Source organism: Choloepus didactylus, chromosome 27 (genome assembly GCF_015220235.1).
Source record: "Choloepus didactylus isolate mChoDid1 chromosome 27, mChoDid1.pri, whole genome shotgun sequence".
Taxonomy (NCBI): domain Eukaryota; kingdom Metazoa; phylum Chordata; class Mammalia; order Pilosa; family Megalonychidae; genus Choloepus; species Choloepus didactylus.
The window spans coordinates 3878675-3902679 of NC_051333.1; the positions used below are offsets into that span (position 1 = coordinate 3878675).

Below are 24005 nucleotides of genomic sequence, written 5' to 3' on the forward strand. Positions count from 1 at the left end.
GTCCTTACCCTTCCATATATATTTGGTGATTGGATTTTCTGATTTTGAAAAGAAGTCTGTTGGAATTTTGATTGGGATTGCATTGAATCTGGAAATCATTTTGAGTACAATTGACATCTTAACAATATTTAGTCTTCCAATCCCTGAACACAGAAATTCCTTCCTTTTATTTACATCTTTTATTTCTTTTAGCAATGGTTAGCAGTTTTCTGTATATAAGCCCTTTACATCTTGGTTAGATTTATTCCTAGAAAGTTGATTTTTTTAGTTGTTATTTTATGTAGAATTTTTTCTTGAGTTCCTCTTCAGAATGTTCATTACTAGTGTATAGGAACACTACTGACATTTACATGCTGCTCTTCTACCCTGCCATGTTGCTGAATTTGTATATTAGCTCCAGCAGCCTTATTATAGATTTTTCAGGATTTTCTGTTGATAGGATCATGACATTTGCAAATAGGGAAAGCTTTACTTCTTTTCCAATTTGGGTAGCTTTAATTCTTTTCTTCCCTATTGGCTCTGGCTTGAGCTTCTAGTACAACACTGAATAACGGTGGTGACAGTGGGCTCCTTGCTTTTTCCTGATCTTAGGGGGAAAGTTTGCAGTGTTTCACTATTGAGTATGCTGTCAGATGTGGGTTTTTCATAGAGGCTGTTTATCATGTTGAGGAAGTTTGCTTCTATTCCTAGTTTTCTTGCTGTTTTTATGAAGAAGGTGCGCAGGGCTTTGCTAAATGCCTTTATTGCATCAATTGAGATGTTCACGTGGCTTTTCCCCCTAGATTCTGTTAGTGTGGTGTACTACATTAATTGATTCTCTTATGTTGAACCACCCTTGCATACCTGGAATAAATCACACTGGACCATGGTGTATAATCATTTTCATAAGCTATTGGATTTTGTTTACTAGTATTTTGTTGAAGTTTTTTGCTTCTATAGTCATAAGATGTATTGGTCTGTAATTTTACTCTCTTGTGGTACGTTTTTCTGGCTTTTGTAGGAGGGTGATGCTGGTCTCATAGAATGAGATGGGGGGTGTTTCCTCTTCTTCAATTTTTTAAAAGATTTTGAGCAGGATTGGTGTTAATTCTGCTTGGAATGCTTGTTTAAACTAACGGTGAATCCATCTGGTCCTGGGATCTTAATATTTAAAATGTTAATTCTCGGATTTAGTCCTTGACCTGTTGGTGCCCTGGGTTTGGATCCAGCTAGTGTTATGACAGGGATTTCCTTCTGTCAGTGCCAAGACCTAAAAAAGCGAACAAACCCAAGCAAAAAGCACCTTTCACAGTCTGAAAATTGGCCCTGCTTTGGCTGGAGGTTTCCATTAGAGCTCAGTCCTTCTATCAAGAAGATCGTCCTGAGGTGAATGTCAAGTGCAGAGTCCTCTCTGCCTCATATGTGCCTGCACGGAGCCCTGGATCCTGCTTCCTGGAGGCCTTAGGAATCCCCCTCTGGACAGTTTATGGAATCTCAAATGAATGCCCCCTGCACTCCCTATGAAATGCAGTCTCACTCTCTGCTGGGTGATCTCTTGTGGGACTTACTGCAGGTGGCCCTTTCCCCCTGGCCATTTTGACTTAACTGTTCTTACACTGCTTCAAGGACTGCAAGAGGCTTCTCTGCCTTCAGGACAAATTCAGTTTTCCAGACGTCCTCCCAGCAGACTGACCCCACACAGTCATGTTGACACACAGGCACCCCAGTTTGTGCGTGGGGGTTGCAGTGCTCCCTGGGGAACAAGGCCAGAGACCCACAGAGGGGGCACAGGCTGGCCCCCCACACTCCTGGGAGGGGCTGAGGGAGGGGCAAGCAAGAGCAACACAGATTCAGCCTTCTGTTTTTCAGGCTGCTTTTTCTTGATTCAGCACTTGCCCAGTTGCTAAAACTCTTTACTCATTTTCTGGAATGTTGGGGAAGATGGCTCTGCCAGTTTTTGCTACTCGTTCAAAGGTTCTGTATGGGGACAGCCCACTGGAGACTCTTTCCACCACCGTAGTCACTGGACGTCTTCTGACTAACCCGTGTGTTGTAACCTACCACTCAGGCTTCCTGCTGTTTCTGGTCAGAGTCAGTGAGCAGAGATGCCCCAGGGCGTCCCCACCAAGATGGGGTCAGAGTTCAGCACCCACTTCATCAGCAACTCGATGTCTCTGCCCCAGGAAGCATTTGTGCTTCTGCTCCTGCAACCACTTGAGCTGTAAACCACTTCCCTAAGGAACCCACACTCGTCCCCAGACTCTACTTGCTGTGGTTCCTCCTCCATTTCAGGAACTTTCATTTGACTTTCTCTGCATTTAACTGTGGCTACATCCTTCAGAAATATTATAAGCAGAATTTCTTGGAATCTGGAGTAGATGGGACCTCTTGAGGGGGCACATCGTCCTTCTACGTTGACTGTACAGTTTGACACATGATAACGTTATGTCCCTGAGCCCACAAACTTTAATCTTTCTGGAAATTAGCGTGGACTGAGCTCCTTCCAGATCACAGGAACCACTGACTTCCACAACCCCTCTGAGGACAGGGAGTAACTATCAACATGCTCCAAATGAGGACAGTGAGGACAGAGAAGGGATGTCACAGTTGAAGGTCACACAAGCAGAGGTGGATAGGTCAGGAATTCAACAAAAGCAGCTTTTCCCCAAGTCAGAGCTCTAACCCCATTCATGGGTGAACAGTGCTTGAAGACAAAGTCACAGGATGCGGAGGAGAGCTCTGCCCAAGGAAATAAGGGCCACTGAGGGGGCGGGAATGACTCAGAGGTTTGTTGTCAACGAAGATGCTGTTCCAGAGAAATATGGGAAGGCCATGATGGGGAGTGTTTAGTAGAAAGAAAACCCAGAATCTGTGGTCATGGGAAGAGACTTGCATCTTCTATTTCCTGTATTTCTCATTTCTACTTGTTGCCATAGTGTAACTCAACTTTAACTGCAAGGTTAGTTGTGAAATGTGTGTCTCTGCTGATCCCCATTCTGCAGAGAAGAATCCACATCTCACTGAAGCATCTCCAGGGGCTGGTGTGACAACGGCCAATGGTAAGGACCCAAGAACAACTTTCAGTGGGCAGGCTAAGGAGGAAGGAGACCCACATGGGGAGGTTCTGACAGGGAGGGACGTGCCCTTGTCAACCTTGGCCTGGAGGGCAGGACCCAGGATGGCACTGGGTCTACTTGGCTTCTATGTCCTGGGCCCTGGAGATGATGGCAGAGCAGACAGACAGTGGCTGGGGTTGGGGGAGACCCCATTTCCTCTGAAATTTCTCAACAGGGCCTGGGGCTCTCAGCCCTGCCCTGGGGAAACAGGAACCAGCCTCCTGGGGAGGGGCAGTTCCCCTTCCTGTGGGGCTGCTGTGACAACCCGGTGACGGGTAGGATCAGCCTCCCAGCGGCCACGTCCTGTGTGTCTGTCTGTCCTGCCAGGCACCGAGGTCTCATCTAGCTGCACAGCTGGACCCAGTGGGAAGGGACACCATGACCCCCACCCTCATGGCCCTGCTCTGCCTCGGTGAGATCTGAGAGGGGAGGGAAAGCTCCAGCCTGGGAGGGGTCCCACCCACAGCTGGGCCCTGGCTTACCAGGAGACCCCAGAGCTTGGGTGTTCAAGGGGAGGAGAGGATCTGCTCAGGATTCAGGGTGCAAATTTCTCACATGGACTCTCTTCCAGGGCTGAGTCTCGGCCAGAGGATCCGAGTGCGGGCGGGTGAGTTAAGCCCCAGAATTTCTAGCCTCCTTGATCTGGAATAATGGTGATAAATCCAGCAGGGGACTTGGAGCTGAGAGTAGGGGAAACAGTTAGTGAAGAATCCCCTTAAAGACAACCTTTCATTCCCTTCCAGGGACCTTCCCCAAACCCACCATCTGGGCTGAGCCAGGCTCTGTGATCTCCTGGGGGAGGCCTGTGACCATCTGGTGTCAGGGGACCCTGGAGGCCGAGGAGTACCATCTGGAGAGAGATGGAAGATCAGCACCCTGGGACAGACAGAACCCACAGGATCCCAGGAACAAGGCCAAGTTCTCTGTCTCACACATGACAGAGACATATGCAGGGCGGTATCAGTGCTACTATCGCAGCCCCACTGACTGGTCAGCACCCAGTGACCCCCTGGAGCTGGTGGTGACAACAGGTGAGAGGACACTCGGGGGTCCCAGCCTCAGGCTCTGCCCCCAGGAGGGGGGTCTGCTCTCAGGGGGTGTCTCCTCTCACAGCCCACCTGGGGAAATGGGGAGGTGAGGGCCCCACTTTATGCAGCTCCTCCTCCTCTCCTAGGATCCTACAGCAAACCCACCGTCTCCGCCCTGCCAAGCCCTGTGGTGACCTCAGGAGGAAACGTGACCCTCCAGTGTGGCTCGTGGAGGGGATATGAAGGGTTTCTTCTGTCTGAGGAAGGAGAACACGAGGCCTCCTGGACCCTGGACGCACAGCGACACTCCAGTGGGGAGACCCAGGCCCTGTTCCCCATGAGCTCCAGCCACAGGGGGACGTTCAGGTGCTTTGGCTACTACAGGAACAGACCCCACGTGTGGTCAGAACCCAGTGACCCCCTGGAGCTCCTGGTCCCAGGTGAGGAAGCCCCGTCCCTGCCCCATAAAGTCTTCAGGGTCCAGACAGGTTAAGGGGAGTCTTGTCCTCAGGGAGCCCCGGGTGGGAGGATGGGTGAGGGGAGCCCAGGGCTGCAGAGACACAGAGTGTGTGAGACACTAGACCTGGAGCCCTGGACAAGGCGGGAGGTGCTTGGAGGACGGTCCCCTGCAGTCCACGGTGTCTCCCCAGGTGTGTCCAGGAAGCCGACCCTCCTGGCCCAGCTGGGCCCCATCGTGGCCTTGGGACAGAGCCTGACCCTCCAGTGTCACTCTGACATCAGCTACGACAGATTCGCTCTGTACAAGGAGGGGGCTCATGACCTAACCCAGCACCTCAGCCGGCAGCCCCAGGGTTGGCTCTCTCCGGCCGACTTCCCCCTGGTCCATGTGAACAGCACCCATGGGGGCAGGTACAGATGCTACGGTGGACACAACCTCTCCTCCGAGTGGTCGGCCCCCAGTGAGCCCCTGGACGTCCTCATCGCAGGTGAGGGGCCCAGCTGGGTCCATCCAGGGACCCTGACTCTGCAGGACCCTGTGGGTGTCCCCAGGGTGAGACAGTTGGGGCTAGGGTTGTGGGGTCACAGGAGATGGGGAGAGACAGGGAGAGAGAGGATGGGAGGGGAAGAGACATGGAAACTCAGAGACAGAGACAGAGAGAGACTGAGAGTCCTCAGAGAAGTGACCTGGGGAAATCTCAGTCCAGCACTGAGTTGGAGGCTGGCAGCCCCTCACCCTCCTCCTTCTCTCTAGGGGAGCTCCCTTCCACACCCTCCCTCTCTGCCCAGCCGGGCTCCAATGTGTCCTCGGGAGAGAACGTGACCCTGCGCTGTCAATCACAGAAACAGATGGACAGTTTTCTTCTGTCCAAGGAGGGGGGAGTCGATCCCCCCTGCGTCTTAGATCCTGGCACCGAGCCCAGATGTTCCTGGCCGACTTCACTGTGAGCTCCGTGACCTCAGCCCCCGGGGACACCTACAGGTGCTACGGCTCACGCAGCTCCAACCCCTACCTGTTGTCTCAGCCCAGTGCCCCCCTGGAGCTCGTGGTCTCAGGTGAGGAGCCCCTGCCCCGTCCCCTCTGTGAATGATGGTCAGTTCAGGGCCCCATCCCCTGGGGAGCTCTGAGACATGCTGGGATGAGGAGCACAGAGGGAGGTTCTGCAGAAGGAGGTCCCAACCCATCTGAGGGTGGGCATAGGCAGGAGTCCCGACCCCTGGGGCATCCCATTTCTGAAGTATCACACAGGGCAGCAGGTAGAGACAAGGAAGGAACAAGGCTTGGGGGAGAACAGCAGGAAGCACGACTGGACTGAGAGGAGAAGGCAGAGACCCCACACCCACTCGCCTGCTCACGTCTCCATCTCAGCATCAGAACCTCTGGGGTCCCAGCCCCTCTCCACCGGGTCCTGACCCCACGTGTCACCCCCAGGCCTGAGCCAAGCTCTAAACTCGTCTCAGCCCACTTTCCGATACTCAGGGGTGGTCTGTTCCCAGAGGAGGGTGGACATTAAGGGTGAGGGACAGGTGGCTCCAGGGTCTCCGAGATGGTCAGTTGTGGCCTCTGTGCTGGGCAGGGGGAGAGGGAGACGTCCGAGGCTCAGGCAGAAGGAGGGACCTGGGATGGCAGGTGGAGAGGGGCATGGTCTGTCCTCAGCCTCCCCGTCCAGAGGGTCCAGCCCAGGAAGAGGTAACCAGGGGGGTGCTTGGTCCAGGGGTCCGCGTGGGGACGATCCCCTGGAGGCTGGAGCTGAGTCTGCATTGCCTCAGCTCCTCCTTGGGCATGTCGTGTTCTGACTTTTCTAATCTCATAGTATTTTTCATTTATTTAGTAATCCCTCATTCCTGTTAAGATTTAAATTTACTTGTAGCAGACACTGCATTCCCCTGTGGAATGATTTCATGGCATCTACAGTTTCCCTCGGTCTGGATGACAGGATCTGGTTGTCCCATCTGTGTCTGTTTCTCTTCATTCCGTTTTTCTCCTAAATTTTTCTTGCAATTTTTCCATGTGCACATTTACAACTTAATTTTTTTCATTATCATATACATGCAAGTCTTTACAAGTTTAATTCATAGAACAGAGTTTTTATAGTCTTTTTCCACTTGAGAATATATTGATGCACTTTTCCACATATCTATGCTTTTCTTTAACTTTATCAAAAAGTAAAAACAAATAATAAAAAGACAACACTTCAAACCAAACCAAAACAAAGGAATAAGAAAAGCAAATAACCTAAACAACAACTTAGTTTGAATTACTTGGACTTAGGATTCTAAAATAAGTAACTATTTAATCTCCATTGGGAAAAGGTTCAGTTTATACCTTCATTATCAGGAATTACCTTCTTAATATTACCTTGTCTTATCAAAGGTGTTTTTCAAATGGGTTTTTTTATTAAAATTGAGAAGGAGTTTGAGGTTTTATTGCTTAACATCATGCACATTCAGAGTTAAGTCTTAGAATGTCTTCAACCAATTTAATATAGTGTAAATATACCATCGTTCCTTTTTATTTTTAAAATAGCTAATTGTTAATATCAAAGCTATTCATGTGAGTATGCTAATTTCCTTTTCTATCATCCTACTTCATAAGGTCTTTGGTTCAAATATTTTTCAAGTGAGCACTTGTAATTTACTGATGAAATTATTAAAAAAAATGGAAATTTCTCTTCTTTGTTTCTAAATTGTATCCACTTTTCGCCTTTTCAAATATCATATGATAATGTTTATGAAGTAAAATGCTCTTGAGCTTTGCTTTAATAATTCAGCTTCATTATTGGCCCACATTATTTTAAGGCAAACAGAAAGAAAATTCATATTTTGTGACTATTGCAGTATTGACCTACTCATTTAAATCCTGTTTCTTGTTACAATAGGGTTTTATTAGGAATGGATTCTTTTCCTAAAAGTTTTACATTTCAAGCTTATCAATTTTTCTTTTATTTATTGTCACAATGACATACATTAAAAAGGCTTCTTGATATCCAACATTTGGATATTAAGGCAACTGAATTACATTTATTGTTCACTGATATTTTGGAAAATTTATAAGAAGATGTCTTTAAAATTTTTGCATGGATCTTTATAATTAGCATTTTCCATATTTTATGTTTTTTATCTTTTTTGCATGGTTTTCATATCAAAGCTAGGTAAAATGGGCTTTGAGAATTTGTTATTATTTATTTACACTCGCATAACTTGAAAATACCACTGATTTCACTGTTTCTACAAGTTTGTAGACCAGAACTGTGGACTTCTCTGGATGATATGCTTTCCTTTAGAGGAGATTAAAGTTACTTTTCAAACAAAATAAAATGCTTACTGTTCTCCCCTTGACACCTTGCAGTGGTTTCCAGAAGTCTTCCAAAAAAAAAAAAAAAAGAGAGAGACAGAAAGAAAGATGACAGCCTGGCAGCCTCTCTCCCCTGCTCTGTCCTCTCTGTCCTGCTCTGCCGGGCACCACGTCCCTCTCCCCTCACACACAGATCCTTCCTTATTGAACGACAGACGCAGACCTTCCCTGGGCATCTGGTAAACCTGCAGCCTGTGCCACTGTGTGCTGGGTCCACACAGGGCTCCTGCTGACTCAGCTTAAACGTCATCTCCACACGGGACCTTCACTGATGACACTGATTAGAACACACCTGCCACCAGCTTACCTATTTCACTAAAGTAATTAATCCAGCATATTGCTAGTTATAGATGATTGATAGATAAGTAGATGACAGATAGATGAGAGAGAGACAGGAAAATGGACAGACAGACGAATATACATGTGTGTATAAGTCTACATATTTGGCAATGTTCATACATCTAACTAAAATTTTCCATCTGATATTTGCACGTTTGTTACTGGCATGCAAAACTGAATCTACATGCTAAGAGAGCAGAAATTCAGTCTTCATGATATATTGACTTAAAAACACTAATTATAAGAAAATATACACGCATATATGTATATGTTTGTATGTACATATGTGTGTATATTTGAATATAAATATGTATGTATATCCAGTTGTAGGTTTTCCTAACCATATGAAGATGTAATTTATGAAAGATTAAATGGTTGAGATAACAGCAGATGAAGATTAAAATGTTGCCACCAGGGTTGGGGTGGTGGATCTGCTGAAGTAGAGTGAACGGGATGAAGAACCGGACATTCACTCCTTTGGGGTCCTGACACTCGGGACCACCTGTTGGATCATCCATGGACCCTGGGTCCTCTGCGGTTGAATGAGATAAACGTTCATCTCCAGGGCTTTCAGCTGACTTTGCCCTGTGTCCCAGACTGAACAGAGCACATACAAAGTTCTTTATTTCTGAATTAGAGAGTAAATTTTGGTGTTTTCTTGAAGTCTGGCTCTTGAGGCATATTCCACCATGTCTTAAACACAAAATATGAATTAAATGATCACAGGGAGTCTGGAAGAATCAACTGAGATCATAAGGAACCCAGCCACAGCAGGGGAAAGGTTTATTAAGAAACCATGTAAAAGTCACTACATGAGAAACAAGGGGATATAAGAATGCAGGACCTGGGGAAAATGTTCTCTTCACCATCTCACTTACCCTTCTTTTATGGTATTTTTTTTCACAAGTCCTTGATGCCATCAGCCCACCACAACACAAGCCAGACTCCAAGAGTGGTAGGCAGGGGAAATTATCACATACGGGGCAGGGGCACACAGGCACATGGCCTGTCAAGAGAAGGTGGGTGTCCTGGATGGACATTAGAGCCCCTGGGCTGATTTCAGCCTCTTCTAACATTTGTAACTTCCTCATCCATAATTCCTAGGCTCTGCTCTGCAAGATTACACAGTGGAGAATCTCATCCGATTGGGCATGGCTGGATTCGTCCTGGTGGTACTCGGGGTGCTGCTATTTCAGTCTCGGCAAAGCCAGGGAAGGCCCCAAGACGCAGCCAGGACATAAACACAGGTGGAAACAAATGTGCCATTCAGAGTGGGAGAGTCTTGGAAAATAACTGAGGTGTCCAGTGGTCCTCGAAGAAAACTGTGTGAACTTTCTGCTGAGAATCTCACAGGGGAGCATGCATCATTGGGCTACAGGTGCAATGTCTGATATGTCCCCATAGAGGACTCTTCCACCATTAAACCGTGTGCTTTCCCTTTACCGCTGTTGACTTCCCTTGACTGGATCCCTTTCCATCCTCATCCCCAGGACATCAGGATACATCCCACATGGCAGGTTGGGGTCCCCAACTCAACAGGTCTTCCTGCTCTGGTCCACTTTCAGGTAATATTTGTCTTCACCTCTGAATAGAACATTCCATGATTTGTGCTATTGATTCATCATCTCATCAGTTCAAATCATGAAGCCTGGTTGTGATAAGTGAATAAATGAGCTAAAGTCAGATTCCAGCCTGGAATAGATGAATCCCAAATGATGCCCTAACTCTCTCTCTGGACCTCACGTGCCCTTCACTCTTCAGTAGTTGCTACCTGGGGTAATTTCCCCAGACATATCATCACTTGAAATCAACTCACTTTGTGCTTGAACAGACTGCCCAGTAGTGTGATGGTAAACGGGCTCTCTAAAACTGCATGCTTTTAAAGAGTATTTGCTGATTTCTCTGCTGTAAATACTCCATTCATGGCCAAGTTTCAGATGCCAATGTTACATTTCTGAATGCAGAGGTGGGGAGTTATATGCAGAATCTTCTTTTGCAACTGAGTACAAACTGGCTGCAGCTCATCTCTCTGATGGCCTCGATGGGCACTTCTATTTCTTTTTATTTCATGTGTAATGATCATTTCTTCCCTAAAATTATGGCACCGTTTTAAAATTTTATTTATTTTAAATTCTGGTAAATTATAAATAAGAAAAATCATTTTAACCATTTTCAAGTGAACGATTCTGGAACATTAAGTGTATTGACAATTCTGTGTAGCTAGCATCACGATCTATTTCCAGATTATTTTCATCATTCCAAAGTGAAACTCATGCCCATTAAGCAACATCTCCTGCCCATAGTTGTGTGAATTTGTCTCTGGACTGTATTCTATTTCATTGACCTTTTTCTATCCTTATACTGGTAGCATACAATTATTACTGAATAATTTTCAGACAACGAAGGAAACTGTGATGGTTAGGTTTATGTGTCAACTTGGCCAGGTGATGGTGTCCAGGTGTCTGGTCAAGCAAGCACTGGCCTAACCATTACTTCAAGGACATTTGTGGCTAGATAATTAACCAGAAGGCTGGTTTATTAAATCATTAGTCAATTGACTGCACCTGTGACTGATCACATCAACAAAGGGTGTGTCTTCCGCAACGAGAGAATTCAATCAGCTGGATTTAATGCAATCAGTTGAGGACTTTTAAGGGAGAGAGAGAACCTTCACTTTTTCTTCGGCTAGCCAGTGAAGCATTACCTGAGGAGTTCATCGAACACCTTCATCAGAGTTGTCACTTTGCAGCCTGCCCTACAGAATTTCCACTGATGCAGCCCCACAGTTGCATGATATACTTTTATAAAATCTTATATTTACAGATATCTCCTGTTGGTTCTGTTCCTCTGAATTGGGGAACATTTGGTGGACGATGGGCTTCCTCAGCCCCAAAACGTCCTTCTAGTTGGTGCCCACTCCTGACTGACTTCTAGTCTTCATCCCAGGTCCTGATATGCTTCCTTGTATTTTCTTCTTGCAGTGAAGTTTCTGGTTCTTGTATCAAGGTCTTTGATCCATTTTGAGTTATTTTTGTATGTTGTGTGAGGTAGGGATCACCTTTATTCTTTTGCATATGGACATTCAGTTGTCCCAGCACCATTTGCTGAAGAGACTGTTGTTTCCCAATTGGGTTCACTTAGCACCTTGTCAAATGCAGTTGACCACAAACATGAGGGTTGATTTCTGAGCTCACAGTTCAACTTCATGCCCGATATTGTGCCGGCCTCAATTACTGAGGCTTTGAAATAATTTTCAAGATGGGGAAGTGTATGTCCTCCCACTTCATTTCCTCTTTATCAAGATCGTTGTGGCTATTTGGGGTCCTTAACCTTCCATATATATTTGGTGATTGGATTTCCAATTTTGAAAAGAAGTCTGTTGGAATTTTGAGTGGGATTGCGTTGAATCTGGAAATCACTTTGAGTACAATTGACGTCCTAATATTTAGTCTTCCAGTCCCTGAACACAGAAATTTCTTCCATTTATTCAGCTCTTCTTTTATTTCTTTAAGCAATGGTTTGTAGTTTCCTGTATTTAAATCCTTTACTTCTTGGTTAGATTTATTCAAAGATAGTTGATTTTTTTTAGTTGTTATTTTAAATTGAATTTTTTCTAGCTTTCCTCTTCAGAGTGTTCATTACTAGTGTACAGGAACACCACTGATATTTGCATGCTGCTCTTGTACCCTGCCATGTTGCTGAATTTGTTTATTAGCTCCAGCAGCCTTATTACAGACTTTTCAGAATTTTCTGTCTGTAGGAACATGTCATTTGCAAATAGGAAAAGCTTTAGTTCTTTTCCAATTTGGATGCCTTTAATTCTTTTTCTTCCTTAATTGCTCTGGCTTGAGCTTCTAGTACAACGTTGAATAACGGTGGTGACAGTGGGCTCCTTGCATGTTCCTGATCTTAGGGGGAAAGCTTGCAGTGTTTCACTATTGAGTATGATGTCAGATATGGGTTTCATGGAGGCTATTTATCATGTCAAGGAAGTTTGTTTCTATTCCTAGTTTTCTTGGTGTTTTTATGAAGAAGGGGTGCAGGACTTTGTTGAATGCCTCTTTTGCATCAATTGAGATCTTCATGTGGCTTTTATCCATAGGTTCTGTTAATGTGGTATACTACATTAATTGATTTTCTTACATTGAACCTTCCTCGCATAGCCGGGATAAATCCCACTGGACCATGGTGTATAATTATTTTCATGAGCTGCTGGATTTTGTTTGCTAGCATTTTGTTGAAGATTTTTGCATCTATATTCATTAGGGTATTGGTCTATAATTTTATTCTCTTGTGGTATGTTTCTCTGGCTTTCATAGGAGGGTGATGTTGGTCTCATAGAATGAGATGGGGAGTGTTCCCTCTTCTTCAATTTTTTAAAAGATTTTGAGCAAGATTGGTGTTAATTCTGCTTGGAATGCTTGTTTAAACTAACGGTGAATCCATCTGGTCCTGGTATCTTAATATTTAAAATGTTAATTCTTGGATTTAGTCCTTGACCTGTTGGTGCCCTGGGTTTGCATCTAGCTAGTGTTATGACAGGGATTTCCTTCTGTCAGTGCCAAGACCTAAAAAAGCAAACAAACCAAAGCAAAAAGCACCTTTCACAGTCTGAAAATTGGCCCTGCTTTGGCTGGAGGTTTCCGTTAGAGCTCAGTCCTTCTATCAAGAAGATCAGCCTGAGGTGAATGTCAAGTGCAGAGTCCGCTCTGCATCATATGTGCCTGCACGGAGCCCTGGATCCTGCTTCCTGGAGGCCTTAGGAATCCCCCTCTGGACAGTTTATGGAATCTCAAATGAATGCCCCCTGCACTCCCTATGAAATGGAATCTCACTCTCTGCTGGGTGATCTCTTGTGGGACTTACCGCAGGTGGCCCTTTCCCCCAGGACATTTTGACTTAACTGTTCTTATACTGCTTCAAGGACTGCAAGAGGCTTCTCTGCCTTCAGGACAAATTCAGTTTTCCAGACGTCCTCCCAGCAGACTGACCCCACACAGTCATGTTGACACACAGGCACCCCAGTTTGTGCGTGGGGGTTGCGGTGCTCCCTGTGGAACAAGGCCAGAGACCCACAGAGGGGGCACAGGCTGGCCCCCCACACTCCTGGGAGGGGCTGAGGGAGGGGCAAGCAAGAGCAACAAAGATTCAGCCTTCTGTTTTTCAGGCTGCTTTTTCTTGATTCAGCACTTCCCCAGTTGCTAAAACACTTTACCTGTTTTCTGGAATGTTGAGGAAGACGGCTCTGCCAGTTTTTGCCACTTGTTTAAAGGTTCTGTATGGGGACAGCCCACTGGAGACTCTTTCCACCACTGTAGTCACTGGAAGTCTTCCGTCTAATCCATGTGTTGCAACCTTCCACTCAAGCTTTGTGCTCTTACTGGTCCAGGTCAGTGAGCAGAGATGCCCCAGGGCGTCCCCACCAAGATGGGGTCAGAGTTCAGCACCCACTTCATCAGAAACTCGATGTCTCTGCCCCAGGAAGCATTTGTGGTTCTGCTCCTGCAACCACTCGAGCTGTAAACCACTTCCCTAAGGAACCCACACTCGTCCCCAGACTATTTACTGTGGTTCCTCCTCCATTTCAGGAACTTTCATTTGTCTTTCTCTGCATTTAACTGTGGCTACATCCTTCAGAAATATTATCAGTAGCATTTCTTGGAATCTGGAGTAGATGGGAGCTCTTGAGAGGACACATCATCCTTCTACCTTGACTGTAGAGTTTGACACCTGATAACGTTATGTCCCCGAGCCCACAAACTTTAATCTTGTCTGGATATTAGCATGGACCAAGCTCCTTCCAGATCACAGGAACCACTGACTTCCACAACCCCTCTGACAACAGGGAATCACCATCAACTTGTTCCAAATAAGGACAGTGAGGACAGAGAAGGGATGTGACAAATGAAAATTGAAGGTCTGTTCTGGTTTGTTAATGCTGCCCTTTGGCAAACCACCAGAAATGGATTGGCTTTTATAAAATGGGGTTTATTTGCTTACAAAGTTACAATCTTAAGGCCATAAAGTGTCCAAGGTAAGGGGGTACCTTCACTGGAGGATGACCAATGGTGTCCAGAAAGTCTCTGTTAACTGGGAAGGCACGTGGCTGGCGTCTGATCCAGAGTTCTGGTTTCAAAATGACTTTCTCCCACGACGTTTCTCTCTAGGCTGCAGCTCCTCAAAAATGTCACTTTTAATTTTTTTTGGGGCATTTGTCCTGTCTTAGCTTCTCTGGAGCAAAAGTCTGCTTTCAAAGGCCATCTCCAAAATGTCTCTGTAAGCTGCAGCTCCTTGCTCAGCTCCTGTATGTTCTTCAAAGTGTCCCTCTTAGCTGTAGCAACCTTGCTCCTTCTGTCTGATCTTACATAGTCTCTAGTAGACTAATCAAGGCCCACACTGAATGGGTGGGGACCATACCTCCTCAGAAACTATCCAATCAAAGTCATCACCCACAGTTTGGTGGGTCGCATCTCGATGGAAATACTCAAAGAATCACAATCTAATCAACACTAACACGTCTGCCCGCACAAGATTGCATCAAAGATAATGGCACTTTGGGGGACATAATACATTCAGTGTGGCACATTCCACCCCCTGGACTCCAAAATGACATGATCTTTCCATATACAAATACGTTCATCCCATTGCAATATCACAAAAACTTAAATCATTTCAGGAACAATGGGTAAGTACAAGATCCCATCAGGATCAGTTACAAGGCATGGTCTGTCCTAAGGCATAATTCCCCTCTAGCTGTGGACCTGTGAAACTTAGAACAAGTTATGTACTTCCAATAAACAAAGGAGGGACAGTCATAGGATAAACATTCCCATAGCCGCACGGAGAAACTGAAAGGAAAACAGGGTTAACCGGACCAAAACAATTCCCGAAACCCGCAGGGAAAACTCCATTAGATTTCAAAGTCTGAGAGTCATTTAGAGAATGACATTTTATCCTTGGGGCTTGAGAGAGCGGGAGTCTAACCTTTCTTAAGATCCTATGCAGCAGCCCTTTTCTCTCCAAACACTGGGGTGAGTGCTCCAACAAATCTACACATTGGGGAGACCACCTTCTCGGCCCCACCCTCCTCAAACATCGGGGCAGCACCCGGATTCTCTTCCATCTCTGGGACACATGCTCAACCCCTTCAGAACAGTGGGTTGGTGGCAGCCAGGCTCTTCCCAAATCCCTGGGAATGTGCTCTGCCCTCTATGGGGCCTGAGGTGGCAACAACTTTCCTGAACACGGAGGTGGAAGGCCCACCCTCGACCTCCAGGGGAAACTCACCCTTTCTATGCATGTGGGCCACTCTGCTCTCCCAGCCCTAGACTTCTTGACTCTAGACTTGTTGACTCTAGACTTCAACCTCCATGGCTCTGTCTTTGAAGAAATTTTTCCTTCAATTTGTTCCTTTTCTGTCTCCTCCAGTCCAGACCAACAGCAGCTCTGTCTATAAAGATCTCACAAAAATTCTGTTGGCTTCGCATGAAGCACACAGGGGTCAAAGCCGTCAGACAATAGGACTTTCCACAAATCCTTTATGGATAACTCCATCTCCAATCTTGGCTTGTACTGAAACGGTGTTGGTTTCCATGTTTGGTTAAATCTTCATGTGGGTCCATAGCTTCTGGGATCTCACTTTTTGGAAACTCAGAATTTTCCAAACTACCAGTTTCTGGTTTCTTTGTACCCAAGAGTTTATTTCTCAGCTCATCTCTGTCCTGTCACATTTTACTATAGGCTGCAAGGAGAAGCCAGGCTGTACTTTTTGATATTTAGTGTCAAAATCTGTTCAGCCAAGTATCCCAGGTCATCGTTTTCAAATTCTGCCTTCCATCCAGCACCAGAACTCATTTCTGCCAAATTCTCTGCCACTTTAAAGAAGGATCACCTTCCTTCCAGTTGGCAAGAACACATTCATCATTTCTATTTAAGGCCTCGTTGGAAGTATCTTTAGAGTCCATATTTCTGCCAACAGTCTCTTCCAAGCAGTCTAGGCCTTTTCTATCAAACTCCTCACAATTCTTCCAGAATCTTCCCCTTATCTATTTAAAAAGCTGTTCCAAGATGTTTGGTATTTGCAAACTCAGCAGCGCCCCACTTCTCTGGTACCAAAATCTGTTCCGGTTTGCAAATGCTGTTCTTCTGCAAAATACCAGAAATAGATTGGCTTTTAGAAAAGGGGGTTTATTTGGTTACAAAGTTACAGTCTTAAGGTCATAAAGTGTCCAAGGTAAGGGGGTACCTTCATGGAAGCATGGCCAATGGCACCCAGAAAACCTCTGTTAGCTGGGAAGGCACGTGGCTGGCATCTGCTCCAGAGTTCTGGTTTCAAAATGGCTTTCTCCCAGGACGTTCCTCCTTAGGCTGCAGCTCCTCAGAAATGTCACTCTTAGTTGCTCTTGGGATGGTTGTCCTGTCTTAGCTTCTCCAGAGCAAAAGTCTGCTTTCAAAGGCCAACTCCAAAATGTCACTGTAAGCTGCAGCTCCTCTCTCAGCTCCAGTGCATACTTCAAAGTGTCCCTCTTGGCTGTAGCAAGCTCACTCCTTCTGTCTGAGCTTTGACATAGCTCTAGTAAACTAATCAAGGCCCAGGCTGAATGGGCAGGGCCACACTTCCATGGAAGTTATCCAGAGTTATAACCTACAGCTGGGTGGGTCGCATCTCCATGGAAACACTCAAAGAATTACAATCTAATCAACACTAATACCTCTGCCCACACAAGACTGCATCAAAGATAATGGCATTTGGGGGACATAATACATTCAAACTGGCACAAAGTAACACAACCAGAGGCAGATAGGTCAGGAATTCAACAAAAAACTTTTCCCCAAAACCAGAGCTCTAACCCGATTCATGGATGAACAATGCTTGAAGATAGAGTCTGAGGATGCGGAGGAGAGCTCTGCCCAAGGAAATAACGGTCACAGAGTAGCCAGGAATGACTCAGAAGTTTGTTGTCATGGGAACGGGGGAAGATGCTGTTCCAGAGAAATAAGGGAAGGCCGTGATGGGGAGTGTTCAGAAGAAAGAAAACCCAGAATCTGTGGTCATGGGAAGAGACTTGTATCTTCTTCCATTTCCTATATTTCTCCTTTCTACTCATTGCCGCAATGTAACTCAACTTTAACTGCAAGGTTAGTTGTGAAATGTGTGTCTCTTCCGATCCCCATTCTGCAGAGAAGAATCCACATCTCACTGAAGCATCTCCAGGGGCTGGTGTGACAACGGCCAATGACAAGGACCCAAGAACAACTTTCAGTGGGCAGGCTAAGGAGGAAGGAGACCCACGGGGGAGGTTCTGACAGGGAGGGACGTGCCCTCGTCAACCGTGGCCTGGAGGGCAGGACCCAGGATGGCACTGGGTCTATTTGACTGCTATGTCCTGGGCCGCTGGAGATGAGGGCAGAGCAGGCAGACAGTGGCTGTGGTCGGGGGAGACCCCATATCTGTCTGAAATGTCTCCAGAGAGCCTGGAGCCCTCAGCCCCACCCTTGGGAAACAAGACCCAACCTCCTGGGGAGGGGCAGTTCCCCTTCCTGTGGGGCTGCTGTGACAACACCCAAACAGGTAGGACCAGCCTCCCAGCGGCCACATCCTGTGTGTCTGTCTGTCCTGCCGGGCACTGAGGTCTCACCCAGCTCAGCTGGACCCAGTGGGAGGAGACACCATGATCCCCAACCTCACGGCCCTGCTCTGCCTCGGTGAGATCTGAGAGGGGAGGGGGAGCTCCAGCCTGGGAGGGGTCCCACCCACAGCCAGGCCCTGGTCTATTAGGAGATCCCAGGGCTTTGATGCTCAAGAGGAGAGGATCTGCTCAGGCTTCAGGGTGCAAATGTCTCACGTGGACTCTCTTCCAGGGCTGAGTTATGGACAGAGGATCCAAGTGCAGGCAGGTGAGTTGACCCCAGAATTTTCAACCTCCTTGATCTGGGATAACAGTGAGAAATCTGGCAGGAGCCTTGGAGCTGAGGTTGGGGGAATGAGGTTAGTGAAGGATCCCCTTAAAGACAAACTTTGCTTCCCTTCCAGGGACCCTCCCCCAACCCACCATCTGGGCTGATCCAGGCTCTGTGATCGCCAGGGGTAGGCCCGTGACCATCTGGTGTCAGGGGACCCTGGAGGCCGAGGAGTACCGTCTGGAGAGAGATGGAAGCCCAGCACCCTGGGACAGACAGAACCCCCTGGAGCCCAGGAACAAGGCCAAGTTCTCCATCCCACGCATGACAGAGACCTATGCAGGGCGATATCTCTGCTACTGTGGCAGCTCCACTGCCTGGTCAGCACCCAGTGACCCCCTGGAGCTGGTGGTGACAGGTGAGAGGATGCTCGGGGGTCCCCACCTCAGGCTCTGCCCCCAGGAGAGGGGTCTGCTCTCAGGGGGTGTCTCCCTCTCACAGCCCACCTGGGGAAATGGGGAGGTGAGGGCCCTATTTTACGCAGCTCCTCCTTCTCTCCTAGGATCCTACAGCAAACCCACCCTCTCAGCCTGGCCAAGCCCTTTGGTGACCGCAGGAAGAAATGTGACCCTCCAGTGTGGCTCATGGAGGGGATTTGGAGGGTTTGTTCTGTCTGAGGAAGGAGAACACAAGGGCTCCTGGACCCTGGACGCACAGCGACACTCCAACAGGCAGTCCCAGGCCCTGTTCCCCATGAGCTCCAGCCACAGGGGGACGTTCAGGTGCTTTGGCTACTACAGGGACAAACCCAACGTGTGGTCAGAACCCAGTGACCCCCTGGAGCTCCTGGTCCCAGGTGAGGAAGCCCCATCCCTGCCCCATAAAGTCTTCAGGGCCCAGACAGGTTAAGGGGAGTCTTGTCCTCAGGGAGCCCCGGGTGGGAGGATGGGAGAGGGGAGACCAGGGCTCCAGAGACACAGAGTGTGGGAGACACTAGACCTGGAGCCCTGGACGAGGCGGGAGGTGCTTGGAGGACCGTCCCCTGCAGTCCACGGTGTCTCCCCCAGGTGTGTCCAGGAAGCCGTCCCTCCTGGCCCAGCCGGGCCCCATCGTGGCCTGGGGACAGAACCTGACCCTCCAGTGTCGCTCTGACGTCAGCTATGACAGATTCGCTCTGTCTAAGGAGGGGGCTCGTGACCCCACCCAGCGCCTCTTGCAGCAGCCCCAGGGGGGGCTCTCTCAGGCCGACTTCCCCCTGGTCCGTGTGAGCAGCACCCACGGGGGCAGGTACAGATGCTACGGTGGACACAACCTCTCCTCCGAGTGGTCGGCCCCCAGTGAGCCCCTGGACGTCCTCATCACAGGTGAGGGGCCCAGCTGGGTCCATCCAGGGACCCTGACTCTGCAAGGCCCTGTGGGGGGACCCCAGGGTGAGACATTCAGGGCTGGGGTGAGGAATCACAGGGGAGGGGGAGAGACAGAGAGAGAGAGGGAGGGAGGGGAAAGAGACACAGAGACAGAAAGACTGAGAGACACAGAGACTGAGAGATTCTCACAGAGGGGCTGGGGAAATCTCAGTCCAGCACTGAGTTGGAGGCTGGCAGCCCCTCACCCTCCTCCTTCTCTTTAGGGGAGCTCCCTTCCACACCCTTCCTCTCTGCCCAGCCGGGCCCCAATGTGTCCTCAGGAGAGAAGGTGACCCTGCGCTGTCAGTCGTGGAGCCCGATGGACAGTTTCCTTCTGTCCAAGGACGGGGGCGCCAATCCCCCCCTGCATCTTAGATCCTGGCACCGAGCCCAGATGTTCCTGGCCGACTTCACTGTGAGCTCCGTGACCTCAGGCCATGGGGGCACCTACAGGTGCTACGGCTCACACAGCTCCAACCCCTACCTGTTGTCTCAGCCCAGTGCCCCCCTGGAGCTCGTGGTCTCAGGTGAGGAGCCCCTGCCCCTGTCCCCTCTGTGAATGATGGTCAGTTCAGGGCCCCATCCCCTGGGGAGCTCTGAGACATGCTGGGATGAGGGGAGCACAGAGGGAGGTTCTGCAAAGCAAGACCCATCCCATCTAAGGGGCATAGACTGGGGCCCCTGACCCCTGGGACATCCCATTTCTGAAGTATCACACAGGGCAGCAGGTAGAGAGAAGGATGGAAGAAGGCTTGTGGGAGAACAGCAGGAAGCACAACTGGACTGAGAGGAGAAGGCAGAGACCCCCACACCCACTCGCCTGCTCACGTCTCCATCTCAGCACCAGAACCTCTGGGGTCCCAGCCCCTCTCCACCAGGTCCTGACCCCATGTGTCACCCCCAGGCCTGAGCCAAGCTCTAAACTCATCTCAGCCCACTTTCCGATACTCAGGGGTGGTCTGTTCCCAGAGGAGGGTGGACATTAGGGTGAGGGACACGTGGTTCCCAGGGTCTCCGAGATGGTCAGTTGTGGCCTCTGTGCTGGGCAGGGGGAGAGGGAGACGTCCGAGGCTCAGGCAGAAGGAGGGACCTGGGATGGCGGGTGGAGAGGGGCATGGTCTGTCCTCAGCCTCCCCGTCCAGAGGGTCCAGCCCAGGAAGAGGTAACCAGGGGGGTGCTTGGTCCAGGGGTCCGCGTGGGGACGATCCCCTGGAGGCTGGAGCTGAGTCTGCATTGCCTCAGCTCCTCCTTGGGCATGTCGTGTTCTGACTTTTCTCTTCTCATACTATCATTCATTTATTTAGAGATCCTTCATGCAAAGATTTCAATTTGACGTCTGGCAGACACTGCATTCCCCTATGGAATGATTTCAGTGCATCTATGGCTTCCCTCGGCCTGGATGACAGGACCTGGTTGTGCCAATCTGTGTCCGTTTCTCTTCATTCCATGTTTTTCCTAAATTTTTCTTGCAGTTTTTCCATGTACACATTTACAACTTTACTTTGAACCACTTGGACTTATGATTTTAAAATAAATAAATGTATTCATATATCCATTGTGAAAAAGTTCAATTTATACCTTCATTTTCAGGAATTACATTCTTAATATTACCTTGCCTTATCAAGGTGTTTTTCAAGTGGGGTTTGTTATTAAAATGGTGAAGAATATCAAGGTTTTATTCCTTGATATCATGCACATTCACAGTTAAGTTTTAGAATGACTTCAACCGATTTAATACTGTATAAATACATCATTGTTCCTTTTTATTTTTAAAATAATAGTTAATTGTTAATGACAAAGCCATTCATGTGGGTATATTAATTTTATTTTCTATCATCCTGCGTCATAAGATCTTTGGTTCAAATGTTTTTCAACTGAGCACTTGTAATTTACTGATAAAATTATATCCAAAAAATGGAAATTTCACTTCTTAGTTTCTAAATTGTATACGTTTTTCTCCATTTCAAATACCAGATGATAATGATTATGGAGTAAAGTGCTCTTGAGCTCCGCTTTAATAATTCAGCTTCATTATTGGCCCACATTATTTTAAGGCAAACAGAAAATTCATGTTTTGTGGCTATTGCAATATTAACCTATGCATTTAAATCTTGTTTCTTGTCACAATAGGGTTTTATTAGGAATGGATTCTTTTCCTAAAGGTTTTACATTTCAAGCTTATGAATTTTTCTTTGATTTACTGTCACAATGACATACATTCAAAAAGCTTCTTGATATCCAGCATTTGGATATTAATGCAACCGAATTATACTTCCTATTTACTGATACTTTGGAAATTTTATAAGATGATGTCTTTAGAATTTTTGCATGGATCTTTATAATTAGCATTTTGCATATTTTATGTTTTTAATCTTTTTTGCATGGTTTTCATATGAAAGCTAGGTAAAATGGGCTTTGAGAATTTGTTATTATTTATTTACACTCACATAACTTGAAAATACCACTGATTTCACTGCTTGTACAAGTATGTAGACCAGAACTGTGGCTTCTCTGGATGATATGCTTTCCTTTAGAGGAGATTAAAGTTACTTTTTAAATAGAATAAAATGCTTACTGCTCTCTCCTTGACACCTTACAGTGGTTTCCAGAAGTCATCCAAAAAAAAAAAAAAAAAAAAGAGAGAGAGAGAGAGAGAGAAAAAGAAAGATGACAGCCTCTCTGTCCTTTTCTGTCCTGTTCTGCCAGGCACCACTTCCCCTTCTCTTCTGAGCCTTCCCCCCATGCACACAGAAGCTTCCTTTTTGAACAACAGATGCAGAACTTCCCTGGGCATCTGGTAAACCTGCAGCCTGTGCCACTGTGTGCTGGGTCCACACAGGGCTCCTGCTGACTCAGCTTAAACGTCATCTCCACACGGGACCTTGGCTGATGACACTGATTAGAACACACCTGCCACCAGCTTACCTATTTCACTAAAGTAATTGATCCAACATATAGATAGATATAGATGATTGATAGATAAATAGATGATCGATAGATGAGAGAGAGACAGGAAAATGGACAGACAGACGAATACACATGTGTGTATAAATCTACATATTTGGGAATATTCATACATCTAATATTTTCCATCTGATATTTGCACGTTTGTTACTGGCATGCCCAACTGGATCCACATGCTAAGAGAGCAGAAATTCAGTCTTCATGATATATTGACTTAAAAACACCAATTATAAGAAAATATACAGGCATATCTATGTGTGTGTATATGTTGATATGTACATATGTGTGTATATTTGAATATAAATATATATGTATATCCAGTTGTAGGTTTTCCTAACCATATGAAGATGTAATTTATGAAGGATTAAATGGTTGAGATAACAGCAGATGAAGATTAAAATGTTGCCACCAGGGTTGGGGTGCTGGATCTGCTGAAGTAGAGTGAACGGGATGAAGAACCGGACATTCACTCCTTTGGGGTCCTGACACTCGGGACCACCTGGTGGATCATCCATGGACCCTGGTCCTCAGCGGTTGAATGAGATAAACGTTCATCTCCAGGGCTTTCAGCTGACTTTGCCCTGTGTCCCAGACTGAACAGAGCACATACAAAGTTCTTTATTTCTGAATTAGAGAGTAAATTTTGGTGTTTTCTTGAAGTCTGGCGCTTGGGGTATATTCCACCATGTCTTAAAAACCAAATTTGAATTAGATGATTACAGGGAGTCTGGAGGAATCAGTTGAGGAGACCATAGAGAACCCAGCTACAGGCAGGGGAAGGTTTATTAAGAAACCACATAAAGTCACTACATGAGAAACAAGGGGATATAAGAATGCAGGACCTGGGGAGAATGTTCTCTTCACCATCTCACTTACCCTTCTTTTATTGTATTTTTTTTTCAGAAGTCCTTGATGCCATCAGCCCACCACAACACAAGCCAGACTCTGAGAGTGGTAGGCAGGGGAAATTGTCACATACGGGGTGGGGGCACACAGGCACATGGCCTGTCAAGAGAAGGTGGGTGTCCTGGATGGACATTAGAGCCCCTGGGCTGATTTCAGCCTCTTCTAACATTTGTAACTTCCTCATCCATAATTCCTAGGCTCTACCCGGCAAGATTACACAGTGGAGAATCTCATCCGATTGGGCATGGCTGGATTCGTCCTGGTGGTACTTGGGGTGCTGCTATTTCAGTCTCGGCAAAGCCAGGGAAGGCCCCAAGATGCAGCCAGGACATAAACACAGGTGGAAACAAATGCGCCATTCAGAGTGGGAGAGTCTTGGAAAATATCTGAGGTGTCCAGTGGTCCTCGAAGAAAACTATGTGAACTTTCTGCTGAGAATCTCACAGGGGAGCATGCATCATTGGGCTACAGGTGCAATGTCTGACATGTCCCCATAGACGACTCTTCCACCATTAAACCGTGTGCTTTCCCTTTACCGTTGTTGACTTCCCTT

The 24005-nt window shown here is 47.1% G+C and overlaps 1 protein-coding gene across 1 annotated transcript; it reads left to right on the forward strand.

Moving 5' to 3' along the window:
* The first annotated feature begins 3268 nt into the window (after positions 1-3268).
* Positions 3269-23987, forward strand: LOC119521855 (immunoglobulin superfamily member 1-like). The gene is given in 17 exon segments (XM_037820524.1): positions 3269-3507; positions 3667-3702; positions 3839-4126; positions 4270-4563; positions 4774-5070; positions 5337-5474; positions 5477-5638; positions 9381-9511; positions 17677-17898; positions 17900-17981; positions 18138-18173; positions 18310-18594; positions 18739-19032; positions 19244-19540; positions 19807-20109; positions 23450-23500; positions 23650-23987. Coding segments are annotated over 17 exon segments (3087 nt in total). The 5' UTR covers positions 3269-3473; the 3' UTR covers positions 23787-23987.
* Positions 23988-24005: the final 18 nt, after the last annotated feature.